Source organism: Balaenoptera musculus, chromosome 15, assembly GCF_009873245.2.
Source record: "Balaenoptera musculus isolate JJ_BM4_2016_0621 chromosome 15, mBalMus1.pri.v3, whole genome shotgun sequence".
NCBI classification, from domain to species: domain Eukaryota; kingdom Metazoa; phylum Chordata; class Mammalia; order Artiodactyla; family Balaenopteridae; genus Balaenoptera; species Balaenoptera musculus.
In genome coordinates, this window is record NC_045799.1 from 67,494,478 (window position 1) to 67,521,132 (window position 26,655).

At 49.0% G+C, this 26,655-nt stretch overlaps 1 protein-coding gene across 4 annotated transcripts; it reads right to left on the reverse strand.

Moving 5' to 3' along the window:
• Positions 1-85: 85 nt before the first annotated feature.
• Positions 86-26,573, reverse strand: EARS2 (glutamyl-tRNA synthetase 2, mitochondrial). 4 transcript variants are annotated; one of them, XM_036826454.1, is made up of 9 exons: positions 26,378-26,573; positions 23,817-23,972; positions 20,404-20,593; positions 17,394-17,866; positions 16,155-16,263; positions 13,551-13,704; positions 13,307-13,437; positions 8,525-8,660; positions 4,876-8,076 (listed from the first exon to the last, which is right to left on the reverse strand). In XM_036826454.1, the coding sequence occupies exons 1-9, from the start codon at positions 26,514-26,516 to the stop codon at positions 7,993-7,995; spliced, it is 1,572 nt and encodes a 523-aa protein (XP_036682349.1). In that variant the 5' UTR covers positions 26,517-26,573; the 3' UTR covers positions 4,876-7,992. The 4 variants fall into 4 exon arrangements, with proteins under 4 accessions (XP_036682350.1, XP_036682349.1, XP_036682351.1 ...); XM_036826455.1 differs by lacking the exons at positions 4,876-8,076; positions 8,525-8,660 and adding an exon at positions 86-248 and having other exon boundaries at positions 26,378-26,565; XM_036826456.1 differs by lacking the exon at positions 8,525-8,660 and having other exon boundaries at positions 7,213-8,076; positions 26,378-26,565.
• Positions 26,574-26,655: the final 82 nt, after the last annotated feature.

The window sequence follows — 26,655 nt, forward strand, 5'->3', positions numbered from 1 at the left end:
TCTACATCTGTCAGACATTGGACATTTTTATGGCAGGGACAGAGTAGGACTAAACCCTGTTAAAAGATCAAGAAGTCATACATTTCCCATCCTTGGGGCAAGGGAAACATTGCACATGTGCAGAAAGGCTCCTTGGGGGTCAAAAAGGAGGGGCACACTCCATAATATGTGATGCTAAGGCCATCCCATAGGCCCCTGGGCTGGAATCCATTTTGGAAAAAAGTTGCGCACACACGTTGGGGAGGGTCCTAGGGCATCAGGTGTGGAAAAAGAAACCAGGTAATTGGCCAAAGGTAAACAAAGACCTGGAAGAACTGCCCTATATAAATGACCTAACCGCCTCTTTACTGCACTCCTCATTGGGGGGATGCCCACACCCTTTCTCTCTGGGGCCATCTCTGTCTTGCTTCTGTCTTAACAAACTGTTTCTCTGTGTGCTCTCCCACTTGTGTTGTGCTATGTCTCTAATAATAAACTTTGTACCTGTTTTTACAGCTCTTGCCTCCGTGAGAAATGTATTTTTCACCGGGGGCAAGAGCCAGGGGGTGTGGTGGCTAGGATTCCTGGTTTTTATCCAGGCTACCCAGGTTCAATTCCTGGGCAGGGAGTTTAGATCTCGCTTCACACCACCACTCACTACTGCCTCTCCGAGATCAAGACAAGAGGAGTTCTCTAGATAGAGAAGGCTGCCCCCTTCTTGGCTGGGCTGTCCTACTGCAATCAGGGTTGGAGGAGGGGTGGTAGGGGACAGAGGGGAGGGCACTCAGGCCTGGGCTGGGACCCCAACATCTTGCCCAGATATGAAGGCTAAGTTGGAGATCCCCAGGGCGTGATAATGAGTTTAATGAGTGCCAAGCTAAGCGTCTACTGCCTTCTATATTTTAAAAAATGCATATCCTGTAATTCACTAATGAAAATAGTAACCACAAATGATGTGAAGTTCCTGAATACTGCAAAACAGTACCCTAACTAAACATAGCGACTGTGCACTTGACCGCTCACCCTGACCATCCGATCCAATCAGGTGTATGTCTGGCCTTTCACTCAGCAATACTCACTGAGCACCTACCATGTGAACAGGCACCATTCTCAGCACTGGGGGTCCAGTGGTAAGCAAGACAGATGAGGTCCCTGTTCCCGTAGACTTTACAATCTGACACTAACAAATAACTGCAGAACTAATTACTTTCACAATTATTTACGCACTCAATTCTGACTGCGTGCTATGGAAAAGAATAGGGTGCTGATGATCAATAGCAGAGGAAGGAGAGCTACTGGGGGGAGTCAGAGGCTTTCCTGAAGAGGAGAGAGTGGAGCAAAGATCTGAAGGCTGGGGACTTCCCTGGTGGCACAGGGGTTAAGAATCCGCCTGCCAATGCAGGGGACATGGGTTCGAGCCCTGGTCCGGGAAGATCCCACATGCCACGGAGCAACTAAGCCCGTGTGCCACAACTACTGAGCCTGCGCTCTAGAGCCCACGAGCCACAACTACTGAGCCCACATGCCACAATTACTGAAGCCCACGCGCCTAGAGCCCGTGCTCCACAACAAGAGAAGCCACTGCAATGAGAAGCCCGCGCACTGCAACGAAGAGTAGCCCCTGCTCGCCACAAGTAGAGAAAGCCCGCACAGCAATGAAGACCCAACGCAGCCAAAAAATAAATAAATAAATTAAAAAAAAAAAAAAAGATCTGAAGGCTGACAGAGAGGTGACCAGGCAAAAGGGCAGAAGAGCATATGGACAAGAGTATTCCAGACAGAATAGCAGCACAAAGGAAGGCTTACATGGCGGGAGACCAGAGAAGGGGGTGCGTGTGGCAGGAATGAGTGAAGTGAAGCAGGAGAGGTAGATGGGGTTGGGGGGGGGGGGGGTCAGGCTGTGGGGATGAAACATGGCTTTATTGTGTTTCCCTCTTTCATGTTTCATTTTCCTACCAGGGCTCCCCGCTCCTGGGCCAGCCCTGCTCAAATCTCTCTTCAGCAAAGCTGCCAGAATGATCTTTTAAAAAAACAGAAATTTGATCTTGTCACTTCCCTACTTAAAGCCTTTCAGTGGCTCCCCACCTTCCACTTCATAAAGACCCAACTCATGTCTTCGCTAATGGACCCCCACTTTGTCCAGGAACGCAGGGAAGAGCTGGCCCCGCCTTCAGCTCTGGGTCTGACTGACCTATGGGGACTCCCCCGCCCACTTCCCCAAGGGATGGGTTGAAGAATGGGGAAGTCACGAGGGGGAGGGTGCTGGAGAAAAGTTTCCTTGCTTTCAGGGAGAGAGACACAGAAAGCCACACTCTCTCTGACAACATGAAGTGCAGAGAGGCCTGAGCACTTTAGGCAGACAATTGTGAGCAGAGAGAACCAACCCAAGGCTGTTGCCGATGCTGGGGCCAATAGAACAAAGAGATGGAAAGACCCTAAGTCCTCACTGAGGTCACTGAACGCTTAATTAACCTACCCCAGAGCCTGCCATACCCCCGAACTTCCTGCTTTGTGGGATACTAAATCTTCCTGTTCAAGCTGGTTTCAATCTGGATGTTTTGCTATTTGCATCAGATGGCACCTTGATACCCTTAACCTGGCAAAGAAGGGCTGTTTGGATTTCCCTCTGCCTGGTTTCTCAGCTACTTCTCCTACTCCCTCAACTCCTACCCTTGGCTCCACCCAACTTGGTGAAATTCTTTTTCATCCTTTTGTTTGGAATACCTTCCAACCCCCATTGATCTGGAAACTCCTACTCATCCCTCAGAACCCAGTTCAAAGTTCACTTCATCTGTAAAGTCCTCTGACATCTATGAACATGAATGCATGAACTACCCTCTCTGGGTTCTGCTCTCACCCAGGAAGTCCTCATTTTCTAAGTATTTATTATCCTGGTCCCTGGGAAGGTAGGGAATTTCATCATAAGACAAACATATTTAATCAATTAAACAATTTCTAATTTAGGTCCCACTAAACACCCCTCTATATTGAAGTATTCCATCTATCTCACTCTTCAAAGTCTTTGTCAAAGGTCAGTCTCTCACAGATAGCTGGATTCAGTGCAATTTACAGGCAATAGATCAGATAGCTAACTACAACTGCAAATCTTGCAAAAGAGATGTGATTCCCCAGAGTCAATGAAAGTGAAACTGGGAAACTGTTGGAATCTGGTAGAGTTAGATCAGCTGATAATTGCCACTTCTGAAGAAACTGATCTGACTGATGAAGGCGTCAAACATTTTTGTCATCATGAGAGCTTTACCTGACTCCCTGCTATGTGTCAGACAACATGTCAGGTGCTATGGTTACAACCAAGAATAAGAAAAACTTATTGCCTGTCTCAATCTTATCTTCTTTAGAGTAAGATAGACAATAAACATGTACAAATACACTATGTAATTTCATATAGTAATAAGCATTATGAGGAAAAAAATAAGCTAGGATAAAGGTAATATGAATGAGATTCCAAAGTTGCCTACAGAAAAATAGTAATTTTCTGGCAAGTGTACACTCTAAACTCCATGGAAAGAGAATATGCTCAGGGGGAGGAACAGCCCTCTCCATCACTAGCGTGGGTCTCCTGCAGCCATGATTGCTTACATGACTCTGTCCCACTGGCCACAGTTGATTGGACCAGGGGTAGACAGCTGACCCAAGCTAGGCCAATCAGATTCTTTCCTGGGATTTTGGACATGGAATACTAGTTATTGAATTGGCAGTGTAGCAGAGGGGAGATGATTCAGCTTTAGGGCTGGGGCAGTTGTTCAACAGCTGCAGAGATAAGAGAAAGCCAGCCTGCAGAAGAAAGATGAGAGGAGCAGACACCCAGACAGAGACAAAGGTTAGAAACTGCAGTTTCAGAGGGATAAGGGTGAGTGTGTTGGGTCCTAATGGGTTTTTGGGTACAGATTCCAGTCTCTTGTAAGGTCCAGCTGGGAGTCCTGCCCTTGGGATCTGTGGGTCCTAATTCTTCTAATAAATTACTTTCATGGTTTAAGTTAGTCTGAGTGTGTTTCTATGTGTTGCAACCAAGATCAGCATCTCTAAGAATGAAAATACTGCTAATGAGGATGATGGTAATTGATAACATTTGTTGAGTGCCAGGCACTGTTTTAAGAACTTTACATATGTCATCTATTTTGATTCTTACAGTTTGTTGAGACAGATACAACTGTTATCCCCGTTTTAACAGATGAGGAAACTGAGCTACAGAAGTCATACAGTAAGTGGCAGAACCAGTTTTTGAGTCTAGACAGTTGGCCTCTATGGCCTTCACTTCACTATACTCTGACAAAAACACTGGGGGACAGACTTGAGGTTATTTAAACTCTGTGAAGTCCTTTTACACATTCCTTCTGATCCTGAGCAAAACCCCAGAGCAGAGGATACATGCTGCTTCTCAGACAACTCACTCCAACCGAGGAAGTGGCCGCAGCTTTATCGACTCAGCAATTTGATCACTCATTTTGGTAAAACAGTCAGATTCCCTAACCAAGAGCTAGAGTTTCTTGTAAGCATACTTGATGTCTTAGAATCGGAGGCTCTGATGTCACTCAGAGTGACAAGGGTTGAGGTTGGACTCTGGGTTGTCGTAAGCCTCATACTAAAACCTCAGAAGGGTTGATCAACTCTTCTGAGCCTCAGTTTCCCTATCTAAAACATAGAAACAACCACCATAATAATAATGCCTGTCTCATGGGGTTGTGAAGATTTAAAGAGATGAACTAAAATGTTTACCAGCATAATTTTTTAAAAATATTTATTTATTTATTTTGGTTGTGCCAGGTCTTAGTTGCAGCATGCAGACTCTCAGTTGCGGCATGCATGCAGGACCTAGTTCCCCGACCAGGGGTCGAACCCAGGCCCCCTGCATTGGGAGCGTGGAGTCTTAGCCACTGCACCACCAGGGAAGTCCCCTACCAGCATAATTGGAAACCCAGAAGTGGTTGAGGCTCATGTGAACGCACAATAAATTGCAAGCATTATTATTCTGTGTCCCCTTTGGCGGAACACCTGTTGTTTCTGCCATTGCCCCTTCTTCTGGAAAAAGCACCCTACTTCTCCTTGGGAACTTTTCCTCCATTGGATATATTCCTGGCTGAGGAATGGTAACATGACCTCAGTTAGCCCAACCAGACACTCTCTTCTTCGAATCTGAATCTTTAGCTGAATCATCCAAAACTGAAGGGGAAAAAATACAGAGAAACCACAACAAAAAAGTTGAGTTCATGTGTTCCCACTGAAGAACACAGACAAGACTGGCCATGAGCTCCTGCTGCCTGCATGCTCAGAGCTTCCCCGGTTCCTGTCTTTTCCAAGACCTGGTTCTTTGGCTTTCCCATAGACTCTATGACTTTCTCACAAATTTAAACTCCCATAAACTTAAATAAACCTAAGTTAGGCAGAGTTGGTTTCCATTGCTTGCCATCAAAGAACTTTATCTGATGTACTTTTCAAGCAAGGATTAGGTCTCTGTGAAACTCAGCAAATTCTTTAATCCCCTTTCCCTATTCCCCTGGACAAGGACAGTGTATTAGCAATCTCTTGCTGGGTAACAAATTATCTCAGAGCTAAGTGGCTTTAAACAATAAATATTTATTATCTCATAACGGTGTGTCTGAAATTCAGGAGCAACTTTGCTTAGTGGTTCTGGCTCAGGATCTTTCAAGAAGGCTGCAGTCAGCACTATTTACAATAGCCAGGACATGGAAGCAACCTAAATGTCCATCAACAGAGGAATGGCTAAAGAAGATGTGGTACATATATACAGTGGAATATTACTCAGCCATAAAACGGAACTAAATTGTGCCATTTGCAGAGACGTGGATGTTCCTAGAGACTTTCATACAGAGTGAAGTAAGTCAGAAAGAGAAAAATATTGTATATTAACACATATGTGGAATCTAGAAAAATGGTATAGATGAACTTATTTGCAAAGCAGAAACAGAGACAGAGACATAGAGAACAAACGTATAGATGCTAAGGGGGAAGAGGGGGTGAGATGGATTGGGAGATTGGGATTGACACATATACACCATGTATAAAACAGATAATTAACGAGAACCTACTGTATAGTACAGGGAACTGTACTCAATGCTCTGTGGTGACCTAAATGGGAAGGAAATCCAAGGAAGAGGAGAATATATGTATACGTGTGGCTGATTCACTTTGCTGCACAGCAGAAACAAACACAACATTGTAAAGCAACTATACTCCAATTTTAAAAAAAAAAAAAAAGAACGTTGCAGTCAAATGTCAGCCAGCATTGCAGTCATCTGAAGGCTTGACTGGGGCTGGAAGACTGACTTCCAAGATGGCCCATTCATACAGCTGTTGTCAGAAGGCCTCCGATCCTTGTCTGTCTGACTGTCTTCACAGTGTGGAAGCTGGCTTCCCACAGAGTAAGGGATCCAAGAGAACAACATGGAAGCCATGACACACCACACAGAAGTCAGCCCTATTCAGTGTGAATGCCAGGAGGTAGCAGTGACTGGGGGCTACAAAGGGGAAGCCCAGAAGCCGTGTAGGGGTCTTTGTAGCCGGCCACCATCCTCCTTTCACTTCAGCTATTCCTATTCACCCCAAGAAGAATATCTCATTTCAGAAACCCACAGACAGTGATTTACAAATAATGGGTGGAAGAAGGAGGCGAATATGAAGAAAAAGATGCAAAACAGGCAGGGTAAAGGTCTCCAGTCCAAGGACCAGGTCTGGAGAACTGGAAAAGAGGAAGAGACAACCTTTAGGGAAGGGAGATACAGGCTGCCCCAAGCCCAAGGACAAAGAGTAGTATAAAACGTTAAGTGTTCCCCCTGGGCAGATTTGTGGCTTCTTCCCTTATAAGCCCCAAAGAAAGTCTAACAAGCCAGTTCAGCCCAGCTTGTCAGTCATTGCTCCAAACTCAAACTGGGGGCTTCCCTGGTGGCGCAGTGGTTGAGAATCCACCTGCCAATGCAGGGGACACAGGTTCGAGCCCTGGTCCGCGAAGATCCCATATGCCGTGGAGCAACTAAGCCCGTGTGCCACAATTACTGAGTCTGCGCTCTAGAGCCCGTGAGCTACAACTACTGAGCCTGCGCGCCTAGAGCCCGCACACCGCAACGAGAAGCCACTGCAATGAGAAGCCCGCGCACCGCAATGAATAGCAGCCCCCACTCGCTGCAACTAGAGAAAGCCCGTGTGCAGCAACCAAGACCCAACACAGCCAAAAATAAATAAATTTATTAAAAAATAAAACAAAACGAAAAAACAAAGTCAAACTGGGCCCAAGAACTGGGACCCAGGAGTCCAGGCTGCTGCCAAGCTGTTACGTATGGGCTGAGTTGTGTTCCCCTCAAAACTCACATGTGAAGCCCTAACCTCTCTGTACCTCAGTATGTGACCGAATTTGCAGACAGGGCCTTTAAAGAAGTGATTAAGTTCAAACTGGGCCGTGAGGGTGGGCCTTAACCCAATCTGACTGGCGTCCTCTTAAGAAGAGGGCCTTTGGACAAACAGAGATACGGAGGGCACACAGAGGGAAGGCCATGTGAGGAGAGAGCAAAAAGGCAGCCGTCTGCAAGACAAGGAGTGAGGCCTCAGGAGAAACGCAACCTGCCAACACCTTGATCTTGGACTGCTGGCCTCCAGAACTGTGAGAAAATCATTTTCTGTTGTGTAAGCCACCATTCTGTGATATGTTTTCATGGCAGCCCGAGCAGACTGAAACATGAGCTGTGACTGTACAGCGAGCCAGCTCCTAACCTCTGCTGTGTGCTGTGGTGTCAGAACCATGCGTGAGGCCTTCCTTTCCAGCGCCAGGGAGGTTAGGGGGCTGGGTGACCCTGGCCAACTGGTAAGGATGGGCCTGGCATGGAGCCATAAATGCACCTGTGCACCCAGAGGCTCTGTGTCCATTCTTGGGTCCTTTCACAGGCTTCCGATGGGCCCCAGGCCTCCTGCTCCTCCCCTCTGAGGGCAGGTCCCAGGAGTACAGTTCCTGTGGCCACCTCTGCTGTCCTGCACACCTTCTCTCTAGCTGGAAAGCACCTTCTGTATTCGCTCCCGCACTTCCTTTGGTCCCAAGGACAACATCATCTCAGCTACAGGAGGTCCTTGCTAAGAACAAAAAGAGAAAACATTGCCCTAGGATGCCTGAGGAATGAACACCCAGCCTTGGTCTGCAGAAGTTACACCCCAGGCCAACCCCAGCACTGCTGCCTGCATCCCAAGGAGCAGAGTTTGCATTTTACGGGCTCTAATTTCTAAGGATGGGTCCCAGAAGCCTGCTCTTGCTGGGTTGGTATGTCCATTAGCCCCAGTCAACCGCCAGCTCCATGAAGGCAGGGAGCACACGTGTTTCACTCACTACCGTATCCACTGTACCTAGCATGGTGCTTACACATAGTAGGTACTCAGTAGGTACTGTCTGTTGAATGACTGAATGAGGGGGGTGGTCATGTTTCATTCGTCTCTGTAGCCCCCAAACTGAGCTTAGTGCTGCCGGTGAATGTTAGCTGAGTGGATAAATGAGGGCTCCAGGGCACAGTCCAGCCACCCGCCTCACCAGCTGTCCACTGAGGGCCACTCGGAGGAGCTTCATCACGTTACTGTGTTTGGTGCCTTCCAGACCTTCTGACAGCTTCTTCAGTTCTCCGTTCAGCATGTCCTGAGTTAAACTCACACCGGGTCCTTCTAAAAGCCTAGAAGAGGGCCAGTCTATAAGGGGCCAGCATGGGCCAATGGCAAGTGGGTGGAAGGGAGGACTTCAGAAGATTATCCATCAGCTACAATATAGATTAACAGCACAACCAATGTTCAAGCCTGCCTTGGGGGTGGGGGGATATCTACTACCCCCATCCCCATCCTAGCTGGGGAAGAAACACCAACCAAGAGACTACAAACACAGAGAATCCAAGCAAGTGGGCATAAAATAGGGAAACTAAGAGGACACCATAAGAGGATTTACTGACTACTACCTGTGTCATGTAATCTTCATGCCTCAGTTTTCTCACCTGTAAAGTGGGAATAATAATAGTGTCTGTACCTCACAGGGCTATGGTGGGGCTAAGTTAAAACTTGTAAAGCACTAAGTACATTGCCTGAACAGATGGTAAGTACTTGAAAGTATGAGCTCTTATATTTCAATAAAAAGTTAAATATTAGCTAATATTTATTACATCCAAGAGCTCAGAGACATTGCAAGAGGATCTGAAAAGAAACTTAGGATTGGGTTACACATAGGATGGAAGAATGAAGCCCTCTGGGAAATGATCTGAAACACAGCTTCAAGACTTCCGGGGGATGTAGCAGAGAAGAGCAGAAAGAAGGAAATCAGGAGACCCCAGCTCCAGTAATGTCCCAACTTGCCACAACCATTCTTTGCCCACAAATGAAACACTTAAGGAACTACAACAGGCCAGCAACCATTCCCCACTTTCCTGGCAGTCCAGCTGAGACCCTCTCCGCAAAGCATGTTTGAGCTCAAGAGAAAGTCCCCAATTAGTCAGAGCGGGACCTGCAAAAACTTTGTCCCAGCCCTGATTCTGAGTTAGAGCAAGAGATGGGAGCAGGGCAGGGGGAGTCATTCCACACGGAGGAGGGACCGAGGCTGGAGATCTTCACTAGTGCAGACGATCCTCGACGCCACCTCTGACACCACCTGCTCCCGAAAGGGCCCAGACACTCCATTCCCCACATCGGCTCAGTGTGTAGGGCTACCGGCTCAGGGATTGGGTTCAAGAGGAATTGGAACAAAGAGCCTTTTAGTGCAGATTTCCTTACTCACTACAGTACTTGAGCAATTCAGTTTCAATCTGAGAAACACAATCATTCTTATTGCATCTTAAGACTGGACCACATGATTGCTGCTATTTATGAAATGGAGAAGAGGAAATATTGAAAATATAAAATGTAATGTGGTTTGCAGCAACATGGATGGACCTAGAGATTATCATACGAAGTGAAGTAAGTCAGAAAGAGACAAATACCATTTGATATCACTTATATGTGGAATCTAAAATATGACACAAATGAACATATCTACGAACCAGAAACAGACTCACAGACATAGAGAACAGACCAAGGGTTGGCGGGGTGGGGGGAGGGAAGGACTGGGAGTTTAGGACTAGCAGATGCAAACCATTATATATAAAATGGATAAACAACAAGGTCCTACCAGAGAGCACAGGAAACTATAGTCAATATCCTGTGATAAACCATAATGGAAAAGACTATGAAAAAGAATATGTATAACTGAATCACTTTGCTATATAGCAGAAATTAACACAACATTGTAAATCAACTATACTTCAAAAAAAAATAAATGTAATGTGGGAAAAACCAGACACACTCCTCAATGTCACTGTGGGGAAGCAGGCTGCCAAGGAGCTGGTGAAAGAGTGACAGGCCCCAGGCAGCCAACACTGGCAGCCAGGACACGTTAGAGCTGCTCCAGGCCTTGGCGTGGGCACAGAGGGACTTACAGAGATCCAGCAGCTTCTAAATATTTGGGCGTCAGCTTTCCTGCCTTCAGTGAGAGCCCCAGAGGGTCTCTAAAATCTAATCCCATGGCAGGGGTGGGGAGGTAAGACATTAGCCCGGTAAACTAGAACTGACAGCCTCATGTGGAATGTCCTAACTTAAGGGAGTATTATTAATAATACCTCTTGGGAATTTATCCTGGAGATTTACTTGTAAAGGTGCTTAATGATGTCTATTCAAGGTTACTCACTGTGGCACTGTTTGTAACCGCAAAATTTGGAAGCAATCCAAATGTCCATCAATAGGAGATGAATTATATAAATCATGGTAAAGTGGTATAAAAAGGGAATAGCTGTAGCTGAGAAAAGAATGAGGATGCTCTTCTAAGCCCTGGACAGATCTAAAGATAAACTGTTAAGGGAAAAACAAACAAACAAACAAGCAAAAAAACGCATAAAGACACTTAGGGAAATACAGCCATTATTTTGTAAACTTTAAATGAAGTATAATCTATAAAAATACTGAATCACTATGTTGTACATTTGAAACTAACATAATGTTATAAATCAACTATACTTCACTAAAAAAATAAAAATAAAACAAAAATCCCACCCAAAGACAACAGTGTTATTGTATCGTACTTTTTTTTTTTTTTTTTTTTTTTGGCCACACTGCTTGGCTTGCAGGATCTTAGTTCCCCATCAAGGACTGAACCCAGGCCCTTGGCAGTGAAAGCACGGAGTCCTAACCACTGGACCACCAGGGAATTCCCTGTATTGTACCTTTTGTGTAAAAAAGCTGAAAAATAAGGATTACTTAGATATAATTATGAATAGTAGTAACATCCAGAGAGGGTTCTGCAATGGGGCAGACAGGGGACAAGGATGAAAAATGGGACTCCTGATAATATACCTTTTAAAATAATTTCTAGGTTTTAAACCTAGAGGTTCAAAAGGTTTGAATGTATTAATAACAATTAAGTTTTAAATTCAAAAAATTGGAAGAATGGAGCTGTATACACATTTCCTTGAATACACAGACATTTCACAAAGGAAACTGCTGCTTGGGACTGCCTTTCTGTTGGGGGCTGAGTAGGAGGGAAGACTTATTTTTTGCTTAAAACCCTCTTGCACCATTTGCATTTCTGCCACATTACTTGTATTCTTATCTAGCCGAAATGTTATGTTTTAATAACACAGTGATGGCTGCTTGTTATCAGGGGCTGTCCAAGTACTTTACACCAAGGATAAGCAATAGAGAATATGATTGGACATACGGTCTCTCACCCCAGCCAGCTTGAGTCTCAATCCCTGCTCCTTCGATTTACTAGCTGTATTATTTTAGACAAGTTACTTAACCTCTTTGTGCCTTGATTTCCTCACCTGTTAAAATGGGGATAACAACAGTAGTTCCTTTATTAGGTCGCTGTGAATTCACGTGTATACACACACACATAGCATGCACACATATCCCTGTACACATCTAACGTATATGATATATAACATAGCACGCTGTAGGCACGTGTGTAAGCAAACCCACACGAGTGTTTGCTATTATTATCTGATTTAATCTTTATAACTATCTCCACAGGCCCTAACTCTCCCTGTGGAACTACCCGGCTCCATCCTCAGCCCACGTGCTTTGGCGGTGGGGGGGGGGGTGTCCACTCAGGGTCCCACGTATGACCTAACCTAAGCTGGTCAGCACATCACATTCTCCAGGCCTCAGTGACTAGTTCAGAGACAGAAAAATCAGGCCAATCAGGCCCCATCAGAGTGAATCTCAGGACACAGCTGGAGTCGGAGGCTAAGGTTTTGCTGTCTTACCACCACAGTGGAGACTGTGAGAGAGGCTGCTTTTGACCCCCGGTATCCTTTCTCTCTCTCATGTGTACTGACACAATTTTCAGCTGGGCACCTGGCCCCCAAGGTAAAAAATGCATTTTCCAGACTCCCTTGTAGCTTGGAGTGGCCGTAAGATAGGCGTTCAGGCCAGCGGGATGCGGGTGGAAACGAGTGTGTCACTTTTAAGTCAAGTCCCTAAGGGGGAGGAGTATCCCGTCCCCCTCTCCCTTTCCTCCTTCCTCCCCTGGCTGAATCGTGAGCCACCACGGACCACGGGGACAAGAGCAAAACCCAGGGATGACAGGGCCCTGGAGATGTGGAGAAAGCTGTTCAGCCCCAAACTGGCTGCTGTGGATGCAGGTAAGGGAGAAAGGCGCTTGTCTTGTCTGGTAGAGCATCCCACGCTCCATCTACCCGATACAGAACCCCTGCAGAAGGAGTAGTGGGCGTGGAGGAGTGTGGGGGAGAAAGTCAAAGGGACAGAGGGAGAAATTAGGTCTTGGTGCCATATTTTTGGCCCCTGCTTTAAGCTGGACCTCAAGGTGGCCCTTTTCCTAGCCTCTGCAATTACATACACCAATCATTCCCCCCTTGCTTAAGCCCATTTTGGTTGCACTTCGTGCCCTTGTAATCTGGAGAGTTCTGCTACTGTTAAAATAAGACCTAGTATCATCTCCACCCTATAGGTGAGGAAATGGAAGCTCAAGGACGTGCAGTCACTTGGACAAATTGAAGCCCCCTGGGCAGGTGAACTAACTGGGCCAGTAAGGGGTGGGGCGGGAACAGAACCCGGGTGGGTCCAATCCCAGCGCCAGACCACCGCCTCTTCCCGGGAGAGCCCGGGCTCCTCAGGGTCAGCCCTTCCACCAAGAGAGCCGTGGGTGATCGTCTCACCGAGAACCTCTCACTAGCTCTGGGGCCGTACTGCAGGCCTGACAGCCGAGCCCTGGAGTGAAGGGGGCCCTGGTGGGGACAGAGGGAAGGGAGGTGCAGAACCCTGAGCGCAGCCTGCGGACACTCACCCCAGCACACGCTTGGCAATGACGTCCACCTTCTCCGAGACGGCGCCCAGCTGCGCTCGACCCACAGCAGGGCGAGTCCACAGGTAGGAGTGCGCTGGGGAGACCAAATCCTGCAGGCGGCAAATGTGACCCTGGGGGAAGAGGCGGTCACTGAACGCACTGGGATGGGGCTCTGACGCAGCGGGAGGGGGAGGAGTGGGGCGCCGCCCGCTCCCTGGGTCCCCCCGAGCGCCCGACACCACACCTGTCTCAGCAGGATGATCCTCTCCACGTAGGCCGCGTCCAGCACATGCCTGTCTTGCAGCTGGCTCCCGAAAGCCTCCTCCACGAGAGCCTGTAGCTTCCCCACCAGCTGGCGTCTCTGGGTCTCATCGCTCACCAGCCGGCGGAGGTGCAGCCTGCCGGGGAAGCCACGGGACCGTCCTGCCGCGGGCGTCTCCAGCCCAGACCACCCTCTTCCCCAGGGGAGTGGGTGGGGTTTGAAGAATGACACCTTCCGGCTGGAGCAGAGAGGAGGGTGCCGAAGGTCTGCCCGTCCCTCTGCTCGCCAGGGCCTCTCACCTGGCCCGCCGCCCTCCTCTGAGCTACCTGCCTGGCCTCGACAGGCACCTGAGCTTACAAAGCAGAACCTGGGGGTGCCTGCCTCCTCGCGGAGTTCGAAGCGTGGGGCTCTGGAGCAAAAGGGCAGAGGTCGAGAATATGGATTTCTGGGATTCAAAGCCATGTCCAGACGGCACAGTTCTTTGAATTCACGGCTCACAGTTAAAAAGCTCAAGTTTTCCTGTCAGGTCAAATTTTCCCCTTTTCAGAATTCTTCTAACCGCCTTGTTCCCTCCTTCAGAAGCAGCAAAGCCTCTAAGACTCCAAGCCTCAAACCAGGCCCTGTCAGTCCCGTCTCTGGGGTGCCATCACCCTGTCCCCAGCAGGAGTGGAGGGACCCAAGAGAGTAAGCAGCGAGGGGCCGAGGGCCATTCTGTAGGCGCCTGGCCCCCTGTCCCTGACGTAGAAGAAGGGCAGGCAGCAAGGGACTGCTGACCACCTCATGGGCTCTGAGACTGCACAGGCCTGTGGGTGAAGCCAGCCTTGCCAGATGTCTGCAGCAAGTGACACAACCATTCGGAGCTCAGGGTGCTCATCTGTTACTGTGGGAACAACAGGGCCTCGCTCACAGGGCGCTGGGCAGAGTAAACGAGGAGCTGTGTGTCAAGCACCGAGCACAAGGCCTGCGTTACTGCCACCGCCGGCAGCTGGAGACGGGCAGGGGGTCTGAACAGAGGCTGGAAGGATGAGACCCTCTGGGAAGCAATCTGGAGCACTCACTGGCCCAAAAACATCACTTTCTAAAACGAACGAAGAGAAATCACATGAAACTGGTACTGAAACTGTTCATAGCACCTCCTTAGTAGTTAGATGAGACAGTGGGAAGAAAGAAATCAGGCTTGAGAGAGTCCACGGCCTGGGACGTAGTGAGTGCTAGATAAATGTTAGTTACTATCACTACCTCCACCACACCACTAGCACTGCTATGACAACTACTATCTTTACGACTGTTACTGAAATAATCATACCAGTGGCTTGATAACAGAAACACCTAAAGAGAAGAGCTTCGACTGCACAAAAACTTAGGGCATCTATCCAGGTAAAAGCCCACCGCCGTCTCCCTCTGGCTCCCCCTCATGCTTTGGGGAGGACTGGAATGGGTCACAAAGTATCTCCCCTGTTCCGACTCCATTTCTCCCAGGGATATCGCTTTCTCCGTGATAAGAAAGGCAGAGAACAGGCTGCATTCAATGTGCACGCTGTTTGCTCCTGAATGCCCCACTCAAGAGATGCCCACTCACAGTGGTTAAGAATCTGCCTGCCAACGCAGGGGACACGGGTTCGAGCCCTGGTCCGGGAAGATCCCACATGCCAGGGAGCAACTAAGCCCGTGCGCCACAACTACTGAGCCTGCACTCCAGAGCCCGTGTGCCACAACTACTGAAGCCCATGCGCCTAGAGCCCATGCTCCACAACAAGAGAAGCCACCGCAATGAGAAGACCGCGACCGCAACAAAGACCCAACGCAGCCAAAAATAAATAAATAAAAATAAAATTAAAAAAAAAAAGATGCCCACCATTACTGTGTGAACTTGAACTTGGGCTGGTTATTCAACTTCCTGACATCTTGCTCTCCTCATATGCACAATAGGGCAAAATCATACAACTGACCTTAGGTCTGATGCGGGGAGTACATGAAGTAACATCCTTGACACACCCGCAGTCGATGTGAATCCCCTGGGCTCATGCCAGTAAAGCACCGAGAAGAGCCTGCCCCCAAACCAAGGCTCGAGAGAAGGCATCAGAGTCCCGGGCCCCTAAGTACGGACCTGTCCTCTGGCTTTCCCTCTAATGCCCTTAGCCTGAGACATGGCAACAGTGACCTGAACTGTAATTGTGGCTGGAGGTTTCGCAGGGAAGAACTACTTGAAATGTAAAACAGACGCCATGAGACAGCACTCAATTACTGTGTTGGCTGGGTGGGGGAGGGGCTGAGCAGGAATAATGGTGACTACAAAAACCGTACCTGCCATTTTACTGAGCACTTCCTATGTGCAAAATAGTTTGAGGCTTAATTTAACTGAACAATCGCCTAAGGTGAGTTCTGTTATTAGCCCCATTTTAGAGAAGAGAAAACAGAGGCTTGAGGTTAGGTGACTCACCTGTGGTCACATGGCACTAGACACCTGAGCCCACAGTCAAAATCAAGCGTGTGTAACTCCAGAGCCCACTAGAACCTCCACCGTGGGGACCCAGCCTCAGTAGGTGAGCCCTTTTCTCCTGGGGGTGCTCCAGATTCCCCACTCACCTGTTGAATTCTGGGAGCTTCTCCAGGTCCAGCAGGGCCGAGTGGCAGGTGACCCGGGTCAGGTCAAACTGTGTGATCAGCTCTGGCAAGGTCCTGCCCATCTGGTTCTCTGCAAGTGAGGCAGGCCCAGCTGCTCAGCACCCACCCCCCACCCGGCCATTCCACTTTCAATCACCAGGGAGGCTGCCCTAACAGATTCTCGACTTCTAGTTATTTTATATATCAAGGGCCCGAGTGAGCTTTCATTTGCAGAAAGGGTTCTGTCACTAAAGAAAAAAAAGCTTGACAACAATCCGGCTACATCAACCCTCATCGCCCTCAAAGACACGAGCTGCAAGAAGGGCCTGCTCACCGCCTGGCTGCGCCCCGGGGATCCTGGCCCGACTGGTTCTGGATGGGGTCTGAGCACGACTGTGTTTTACAAGCTTCCCGGTGGATTCCAAAGTGCAGCCAGAGTGAGGAGAGCTGAGCCGGGAGCTGCTTCTCACGAGCAGTGGCCCCATCCCACGCAGTCAGTGGGCATCCTGGTTAGGCTTGAGCCTCTGCCACGGCCCTCGCCAGCTGTGTGACTTCGGCAAGTTACTCAATCTCTCTGAGCCTCACAAGCTTCTAACAAACAGTGGGGATAATAAATACCCCTCAAGGATATTTTAAGGCTTAAATGAGATACGAGCAGAAAAAGCAGGAAGCAGACTATGGTCACATTTTCAGAAATTGCCCCCCCTCCAAAAGGTCATCCTATTTTGTGCATCATCAAGATGTAGGCCCTAAGTCTTTGGTCAGCTTGAAATAAACTAAGGTCATAGTAATACTATTAATACTGTCAGAGTACCTACTTGCACTACTATTAATAATGTAATTACAATAATCACAGGATCTGTAATTTTTGTGCTATTGTGTGGTAGATACTGTGCTGGTGCCTCATAGTCAGGAGCTCAGTGAACCCTAACTTAACCCTGTGAGGTAGACACTTAGCCCATTCTACAGATGAGGCAACTGAGGCTCACAGATCATAAGATCCTTGAGGGCAGGGATTACATCTACCTTGTTCACCACTGTAGCCCCAAGCACGTAACACGGTGTCTGGCTCAATCAACACTTGTCAAATAAGAGAAGGAACTTGTATAAGATCACACAGCCAGTGGGCGGCACAGCTGGGACTGAAGGCCAGGTGGCCTGACCCAAGGCCCCGGCTCTTCACTGCTATGGTCCCACCAGGACCTCTTGGGGAGTGGGTACCTGCAAACCCTGAGCCGCAGCTGGTGATGATATCGAGCAAGGCATCCGGCAGGAAGCCGGCGGCAGCAAAATGCTCCAGGAAGATGTCCCCTTGCCTCTTGGACAGCTTGCTGCCATCCCTGTTGAGGAGCAGGGGCAGGTGGGCAAAGAGCGGGGGCTGCCAGCCCAGGGCCTGGTAGAGGAGCAGATGCTTGGAGGTGGAGACCAGCCACTCGGAGCCCCGCAGCACGTGGCTGATGCCCATGTGGTGGTCGTCCACCACGCAGGCCAGGTGGTAGGTGGGGAAGCCATCGCTCTTCAGGATGACTGGGTCCCCCTCCACACTGGCCACCTCATGCCGATTCCAGCCATACACCAAGTCCTGGAAGGCTGGCGCCTCCCCCTCCAGGTGGAAGCGGATGGCAGGCTTGGGGTCCTTGGCCAGCTTCTGGGCCACCTGCGCCTCGCTCAGGCTCCGGCACCGATTGTCATACCTGTTGGGAAGCAGAGCAGCACAGTAACTAAGAGTTACTAAGAGTACTGGTGACGGGCGTGAGCCCTACCCTTGCCTCTGATAACTGTATGACCTTGGGCAAGTCATTTACCTCTTATAGCTGTCTCCTCAGTCTTGAATGGGGATAATAAGGTTATTGTGTGGGAGAACTAAGTGAGATAACATAGCACAGCAGTCACAAGCCTGTTTCCCTTCTTCCTTGCTAATGAGGAAACGTCAAATTTCACCCAAGGGGGTGAATCATGACTGGTTTTGCCAAGCATGCAATCTCATTCCCCTAAAGCACTGACCCATCACTGAGATTCAAAAAAAAGTATGCTGAGATTCAAAAAAAAGGTAGCGGAAGATGAAGGTTCTGGGAAAGATTTTCTCTCTAAGTGAGAGGAGAGCGAGCCACAAGGTGCTGCAGCCACTTGGAACTGATGGGGGAGGGGGGCGGCAAGGGAGGCAGAAACAGGCCAAAATAGAGTCCCGCCTTCTCAAAGCTGCTGGCTTCATCCTGGAGTCACCCACCTGCAGACTTCTGCAGAAAGAGAAGATGAATGTCTATGTGGTTTATGCTTTGGCTACTCAAAGTGTGGTCTGTGGACCTCCAGCGTCAGCCTCACTTGTCAGAAATGCAGCATCTCAGGACCTGCTGGACCCACCCTGGACCTGCTAACTCAGAAGCTGCCCGCTAACTAGACCCTCAGGTGATTCTTCTGCACGTTAAAGTATGAGAAGCTCTGGTCTGTCCCTTTTAAACAGAGTATTTGTTACTTGCTCCCAAAAGCGTCCTAACTGATACACAAATGTAACACTTGTAAGTACCATCCTTGACACTGAGCTAAATGTTCAATCATAAATGGCTGTATGGGACTTCCCTGGTGGCGCAGTGGTTAAGAATCCACCTGCCAATGCAGGGGACACGGGTTCGAGCCCCGGTCTGGGAAGATCCCACATGCTGCAGAGCGACTAAGCCCGTGCGCCACAACTACTGAGCCTGCGCTCTAGAGCCTGCGAGGCACAACTACTGAGCCCGTGTGCCGCAACTACTGGAGCTCACGTGCCTAGAGCCCGTGCTCCACAACAAGAGAAGCCACCGCAATGAGAAGCCCGCGCACCACAATGAAGAGTAGCCCCCGCTCGCCACAACTAGAGAAAGCCCGCACACAGCAAAGAAGACCCAATGCAGCCAAAAATAAATAAATAAATTTATAAAAATAAATAAACGTATAAAATAAATAAATAAATAAATGGCTGTATGGATCCAGGATAGGGCATGATCATAATTTTAAAAAATAATCTTCTGTCAATGGGCAAGTAGACCGTTTATGATTAAAAAAGCAATGCTGCAGCGGATGGCGTGACCTTGTACAAACATCCAAGCCCTTGTCCAAACAGTTCACTGAAACTGGAACTTGAATGTTATGATGCTGATGGGAGTACAAGCTAGTAGAGGGCCACTAGACAGTATCTATCAAAGCTGTAAATTGACCTGCAATTCCAAATCTAGGGAGGTAATCCAACAAACACATTGCACATGTGCCAAATGATGTACGTCCACATTATTCATCACCACTCTCTTTTTTTAGTAACAAAAGATTAGAGATAACATAAATGTTCATTAGAAAGGAACTGATCAACTGAGTGATGATACAGCCCTGTGATGGAATACCATGCAAGCAGAGGAGAATTTATGGACTCATACAGACCGATCCTCAAGACAGTAAGTGGGATCTGTAAACTGCATGACACGTATCTTGTGGGCTACCATTTGAGAGGGGAAGAAGAGAACCAATATGCGTTCCTCAGTGCATGCACTGCATGCCTCTGGAGGAGAGATAAGAAAGTTCTAACACCAACTGTCTCTGGAGAGGGAATCGGCGAGCGAGAGCTAGGGTTGGGAGAGATCTTTGCACATACATCTTTCTGGACATGAGACAACTTTTACTGATTCAAAATAAGAAATAATTTAAATGACTTTACATGCCTGAGGCCCAATGCGGCAGGCAGAGCTAGCATGGCCCCAGTGATCCCCGCCTCGTGGTGTTTTTCCCCTGTGTCCTCCCCGCCCTTGAGCGTGGGCTGGACCTAGTGACTTCCTTCTGACACACAGAGCACGACACAGCCATGAGATGTCACTTCCCCAATTAGGTTATGCAGAAGCTGCAGCTTCCACCTTCCTCGCTCTCCCCTGCCTTCTCCCTGGCTCACCCTGAGGAAGGCCAGTTGCCAAGCTGTGAGCTGCCCTGTGGAGAGGCCCACATGGCCAGGAACACATGCCTCCAGGCAACAGCCTCGGAGGGGGATGGAGGCAGATCCTTTGAGAGTCCAGCCTCGAGGTAACTGCAAGCCTGGCCAAGACCTTGATGCAGCTTTGAGAGCAACCCTGAGCCAAAGGAGCCAGCTAAGCGGTGCCCAAACCTGACCCACAGAAACCCTGAGATAAGCCAGTTGGGGATAATCTGTTACACAGCAAGAGCTAACGAACACATCCATCCCCGGGGAGGCACCCTGACAGGCTGGGGCTCTCACCGGGGTGTCTGGCGGTTCCTTAGGGCCTCCCTCTTCAGGAGCTCCAGCCGCTGGGGTGAGCAGAAACATGGGTACGCAGCGCCGCTCTTCAGCAGAGCTTCGGTGGCCTGGGCGTAGAGCGCAAGTCGCTGAGACTGCAGGTAGGGCCCCGCAGGACCTCCCCGGCGGGGGCTCTCGTCAGGGGGGATGCCTACAACACAGGCCGAGAATAATCACCAAACGGTAATAACTACGACACACAGGACACTGGTTCCCAGGCACTGTTATAAGCGCTTTACACATACAGCAAAGCTCCTAACCCTCATGACAATCCATGCGGCTGTTACTCTTATGATTTCCCTTTTCCAGATGGAGAGTTAAAGCACAGACAGGTTAACGCTCAAGGTCATGTGGCTGGTGGATAAGGAGTCGGATGGAGGTGCACTGGCTCCACGGTCCATGCCCTTACAGGCACGTCCTCTCCCTCCATCCTCGCCCCGGGGAGGGAGAAGCCAGCCCAGGCCTGGAACAGTGGACTTGGGAGAAGAAGCGTGGTTCAGGGACAGCCCATTCAGCCCGGCTGGACTCCTGGCTCTGCCCCTGACTGGCTGTCTCAAGGGACAGTGCCATGCACCTTCCAGGCTGCTTTTATGTTTTGTGATCGCTGTTAGAGCGCAAAGCCACCCCACCCAGTAGGTGCCGTTATTACCCCCATTCAGTAAGGAGGACATGGGGGCATAGAGGGGCTGTGTTACGTCACCTGGCCAAGGACCAAAGCCAGGCTAGCTGGCCCCAAGTCCGCACTCTTAACCACTTGGTGGACTGCCTCCCGCATTCCTTAGCCTTTCTAAGCCTCGGTTTCCTTCTCTGAAAAGTGGAGCTGAGAGTCTACTGTGCAGAGTGACCGAGACGTAAACGCACCAGTGCTTACACGTGCTTAGCGCAATGGCTTCATGTAGAACAGCTGCAACATATGCTGTTAGATTAAATGTGACCTATTATAAGCGAAACCGCCAACCCCAGGTCCGGTTTCCTCAGGTCACAAAGGATAGATTTAACTTATAAACGCTTCCGGGAGAGGCAGGGTGGACGCAGAAGAGCTGGATGATGGCGTTTCTGCCCTGAAATGGCTTTCGAACGAATCAGAAAGGTTAGGACAGGGCTAACGCTGCACACCCGACGTCACACGAACTCTGGAGGCTGAGGGGCCTGGGCGCAAAGGCACCGGCCAGCTCCGAGGCCAGGCAAGACGCCTATCAGAGCCTCCACTTCCTCCTTTACAAAAGAAGGAAACAAACATTTACTTTCTCCTGAGGGTCATCACGAGGCTCGAACGGGACGGCCTACGGGAAGGGTTCGGCACCTTGCCTGGCACGTCTCAGTGCTCAGTAGGTCCTGGCTGTGACCATCGTTGGTACTGTTGGTATTGGTATTTCTTCATTTGTCAGAGAAGGGGGGTTGGGTTAGGTGCATCTGGGGTTCCTTCCTGATCTACCCTTAACGTGTCCAGCATTTGGAATGCTCCAGGGTTTAAGAGAGACTCCACTAGGAAAACTGAAAACAGATTCACATAAAAAATAGTATGTAAATGTTCATGGCCGTTTTACTCATCATAACCAAAAAGTAGAAACGATCCAAATGCCCAATCACTCACAAATGGTTAAGTAAAAAGTGGTATTTCCATACAATGAATATTGTTTGGTCATAAACGGGAAAGAAGAACCGATTCATGCTACAACATACACGAACCTTATGCTAAGTATAAGCCAGACATAAAATGAAATGTCCCAAATAGGCAAACCACAGAGACAGAAAGTAGGTTAGTGATTGCCAGGGGCAGGAGGGAAGGAGGAATAGGGAGTGCCTGGTGCAGGGTTCCGTTTTGGGGTGATGGAAATGTTCTGGAATTACAGAGTGGTGGTGGATATACAACTCAGTGAATATACTAAAGACCCCTTTGAAATGGTAAATTTCATCCTATGTAAATTACATACCGACGCCCACAGCCCGAAGCTCCAGAACTCAGCCACCTGGGGTGTGGATCCCTGCCCTCTGCCTCGCCAGAAGGCTCACACCGCTGTGCCGAGCTGGGGGCTCCACGGGGCAGGACGCACCAGGCAGTCTTGCTCATCACGGTACCCTCGTGCCTAGCACGGTGTAGCAGGTGCTCCACGCCACGTGGCCAGTCACGGGCTCCTGCCAACCTCCCTGTCCTCACGTCTCCAGGTCCTCTGCTTACCTCACCGTGCTTGGGCCACACTGGCTTCCTTGCTGCTCCTCAAATACACCCAGCACTAAGCTTCCGCAGGGCCTTTGCATCTGCTATTCCCACTGCTTTGAGCATTCTCCCCCTAGGTAACCACAGGGCCGGCCCCTCACTTTGTGCAACTCTCTGCTCTACCGGCCCCTCCCTGGGGAAGTCCCCCCCCCATCTCCAAGACCTGCTCCCTGCTGGTTCCCTCGCCTGCTACCCTTCTCTCCACATCACTTATCATCATTTAATATTGTAGTAAGAATGAATTCACCTTTTATCTGTCTTCCCCTACTTACTGAGTGCAGGGTCTTGGTTCCATGCTTGAACACTACCACTACCTGGACCACAGTAAGTGACGTTGGTGCATGAAATCATTTATTCAACTAATCTCAACTGAGTTTCTGCTACAACCTTCTGCAGTAGAGGACAGAAATGAAATCAGTTTTTGCCCTTCAGGAACCCAGAATTTAGTTAATGATTTACCTGAGACTAGAATACACATCTCAAGACAGTCTTGGTGTTTTTGGCATTTGCCCTTGGCGAGCTTAAACAGTCATACCTGTTCCAACAGGAAGGCAGCTACTGACCTGGGGAACACACAGACAGTCTTCCTTGTCCTCCCTGAGCTTAGCTGGCCTCAGGATTAAACTTCCCATAAAGACACTGACTTAAGAAGCTGCACGTGTTTTGTTTGGCTCATACAATGTGGTTTAAAAAAAAACAAAAAAAAATCTGAGCTCAGATTTAACAATGGGAAGTAGTCATCAAAAACAAAAACAAAAAACCCGGGAGTTCCGGCTCCTCCCGGAAATCAGAAGATTTGACGAGCTGGGCCAGGATTCCCACATCAACAGGGCTGGCGCTTTCTCGGGCTTACCACACCCCTGGAGACTCCTGGTCCATCTTCCACTTGGCCTGTGTTTCCTGCCCGCTCCCAGTAGGAAGTGAGATTCTGAGATAAAAACAAGAATCTCAAAACAGCCTTGGAGCTTTTTATTCCCCCGCCCCGGGAACTTCAGCATCTTTCCAGGTGGAACTTGCCACCCCAGGCAGCACAAATGTACTCATTCCTCCAGGGACTCCGCGTTCTCCACCCTGGGCCACGTGAGAAAACCTCCAGGCTCCTTTCCCTGCTCCCTGCTCCTTCCTGGGAGAAGGGGCCCCTCCCTGCCAGCCTCACCTGCCCACTCCAGCATGTCCTCTATATTCTCCGCTGCCCCAGGCACAAGGCGGGTCTGATCCGTGTCCTCTAGCCTCAGGATGAAGCTCCCTCCGTGCTTCTTGGCAAAGATGTAGTTGTACAAGGCAGTGCGGAGGCCGCCCAGGTGCAAGAAGCCTGGAGGAAGAAGAGAACAGCTCAGACAAGATAGGGAAGACAAGGGGCAAGTAAGTTCTGCTTGTGACACAAGGTCTCAGGGAACATCAAAGTCTAAGAAATGGCGCTACCCTGTCCCACCTCCCCATCAGGCACCTAGGCAGGCAGGTTACCACAGAAGAGGACTGGGCTGGTTGACTCATTTACCCTCATCCTGGAAGTGGAAGAACACTGACGTTTTGGAGCATGTCATTGTGTAAAATGGCTCCAAATCTCCCCAACTGCACCCATCGTTCTACTTTGACATTTGCCTTAAGGCCAAGTTTCACCCAAAGGAGAAGCAGACAGTTATTCAGTGAAGCCACATCACACGTGCATCTAACTTATGCAAATTCAATGAAGTCCTTGGGCAAAAAGAAAAATTAATTACTAATTAAATGTACTGTAAAATTACACTTTGCCCATACCCTCTATGCACTGTACGTGACTATCCACATCATACGTTTTGAATTTTGTCTACTCGACACTTTAAGTGCTGGCTTTAGATACTAACCTAAAGTAATGTTCAATGCCACTGTATTTCTCTTCACCCAAGTTTAAACTCTTAATATTTTACTTTTTCATCATTCCTGACTGAAAAGTTAAAGTGAACAGTTTTCCCAGGGCTGTCATTTCCCCCCTTACCCTTCCTTCTTTGGGCCAGGCTACGGCCCTGTCTCCACAATGGGCTTGTCTGCATCTCCAAGTACAGCAGGCAGCACGGGATAGGAAATGCTTCTCTGGAGTCAGGTAGACTCCAGCTCAACACTGATTATGTATGTGACCTTCAGCTAGTTACAAGGCCACCACAAAACCAGAGGTCCCCAAGATAGAGGACAGGGGTCCAGTAGTTGAAAGCAAGACCTTTTAGATCAAATAGACCTTGATTCAAATTCTGCTACCCCTTGGGCACTCTACTTGACTTTTGTGTGCGTCAGTTTCTTAATTTGTTAGAGAGATTAACAACAAAAAATAGAAACCTTCCTTGCAAGGTTGCTGTGAGGCATAAATGCTGACCAGAGTACCCTATTAATTTTAGTTATTATAATGATCTACATTCTTCTATCTGTAGTCAACAGCCTTTCCAACATGGGCTTTTCCCACAGATCAGCAAGGAAAGGAGAATTAAAATCATCATAATGGAGTCTTCTGCTTACTAAGTGCTTTCCATAAGTACCAGTCCTTATCCAGTGCCTCAGTTGCATTAGCTCAAACCATGAGGCAGGTACTATTACCAGCCCTGTTTGACAGATGGTAAAACTCAGAGGTTCAGAGAAGTTAAATAATTTTCTCAAGCCACACAGATAGGAAGTGGCAAAGCCAGAAATTTGGGCCCAGACAATTCCAGGCCTTGGCACCCAAACCAGAGCTTGTCTGCAAACTGTTGGCAGTTCCCAACCAAGTTGACAGCAATTTGACAGAATAATTTTATATCTTTTGAATTCAATAAAAAGAAATAGTCTCATATTTTGTATGCTTTTACGAGTTTCCTTTTTCTACTAATTTCCTTATATTGATTTTATAAAAGTATTAGTCCATAATTGACTGGAAATCAGAAACCAGTCCTTTCACCAGGGGTGGTTTGAGAAGCATGCTCTACACTATACTGCCTGCCGAGAAAGACCCCTGTCACTCTGTGTAGCTGAGATCTTGCCACAAAGGTAGCTTTGTGACCCTGGAGTTCAGAATGAGAGGCATGCTTGGTGTGAAGAGGGCAAGCAGGTTGCCTTGGTGAGAAAAGAATTTGGGGAACTGGTGCGGAGGCCCTGACAAGATCGCCGCTAGGGTATACAATGGGCCCCTGCCTCACTCTCTGGTTTGCTAGGCTCCAACACTAATCACAGGGCCTTTGTACCTCCAATTTCCTCTGCCCAGAAGGTTCCTTCTATAGGTTTCACATACCTAGTTCCTTCTTGTTATCTGGTTCTCCGCTCATATGTCACCTCCTCAGCAAGGCATCCTTGAGCATCCTACCCAACCCCCAGTCCCCTACCCTGCTTCATTTTCCACATGACACACGTGACTGTTTAAAACTAGTTATTTTTATACGTGTTTGTTGCAGCCACTACAGTGTAGGCTTCTTGGGAGCGGGGGTCTTACTTTCTCCATGTCCACTGTATCGCAGCGCCTAGAACATTTTGTACTCAATACACATTTACTATATACACAAAAGAAAAAAGGGGCCCAAAGAAATGGTACAGTACAATAAACACGAAATTCCTGGCAATGCGAAAAACTTCCGCTCGTAAACCTATTTCTGCTTCTGTATAATGAGGCCACACTGCCCGCCCAGTCTGACTCCACCGGAAGGGATTCGCTCGGATCGTTCGGGGGGCGGGCAAGAGACGGTGGGTCTCGGCCTGCAGCGTCACGTCCGCCAAGGTTACCTGTGGGGCTGGGGGCGAACCGCACTCGCACCGCAGCCCCGGCATGAGTGTCCAGGCTGGCCTCGCGCCGTCCCAGGGGGCGGCCCAAGGCCGCCGGGGGCCTCCGGCGACGCAACAACCTCTTCAGGAGCACAGCCATGTGGAGTGGAATCGCACACGTGGGCTTCTCCGTGCATCACTTCCGGGGACTCCTCCCAGCAAATCCGCTTCCGCCACAGCAGGCGCAACCCCGCCCCTTAAAGGCGCAGGCCCCCTAGCCTACAAGCCCACGCCCCCTT

What these genes read in the sequence shown, in the direction of transcription:
- EARS2 (XM_036826454.1), bottom strand. Translation starts at nt 26,516, where the DNA reads ATGGCTGTGCTCCTGAAGAGGTTGTTGCGTCGCCGGAGGCCCCCGGCG. An exon ending in GGACATGCTGGAGTGGGCAG is followed by an intron (nt 20,594 to 23,816) that starts GTGAGGCTGGCA and finishes CCTGTGTTGTAG; the next exon opens with GCATCCCCCCTGACGAGAGC. An exon ending in GGATCATCCTGCTGAGACAG is followed by an intron (nt 13,438 to 13,550) that starts GTGTGGTGTCGG and finishes CTCTTCCCCCAG; the next exon opens with GGTCACATTTGCCGCCTGCA.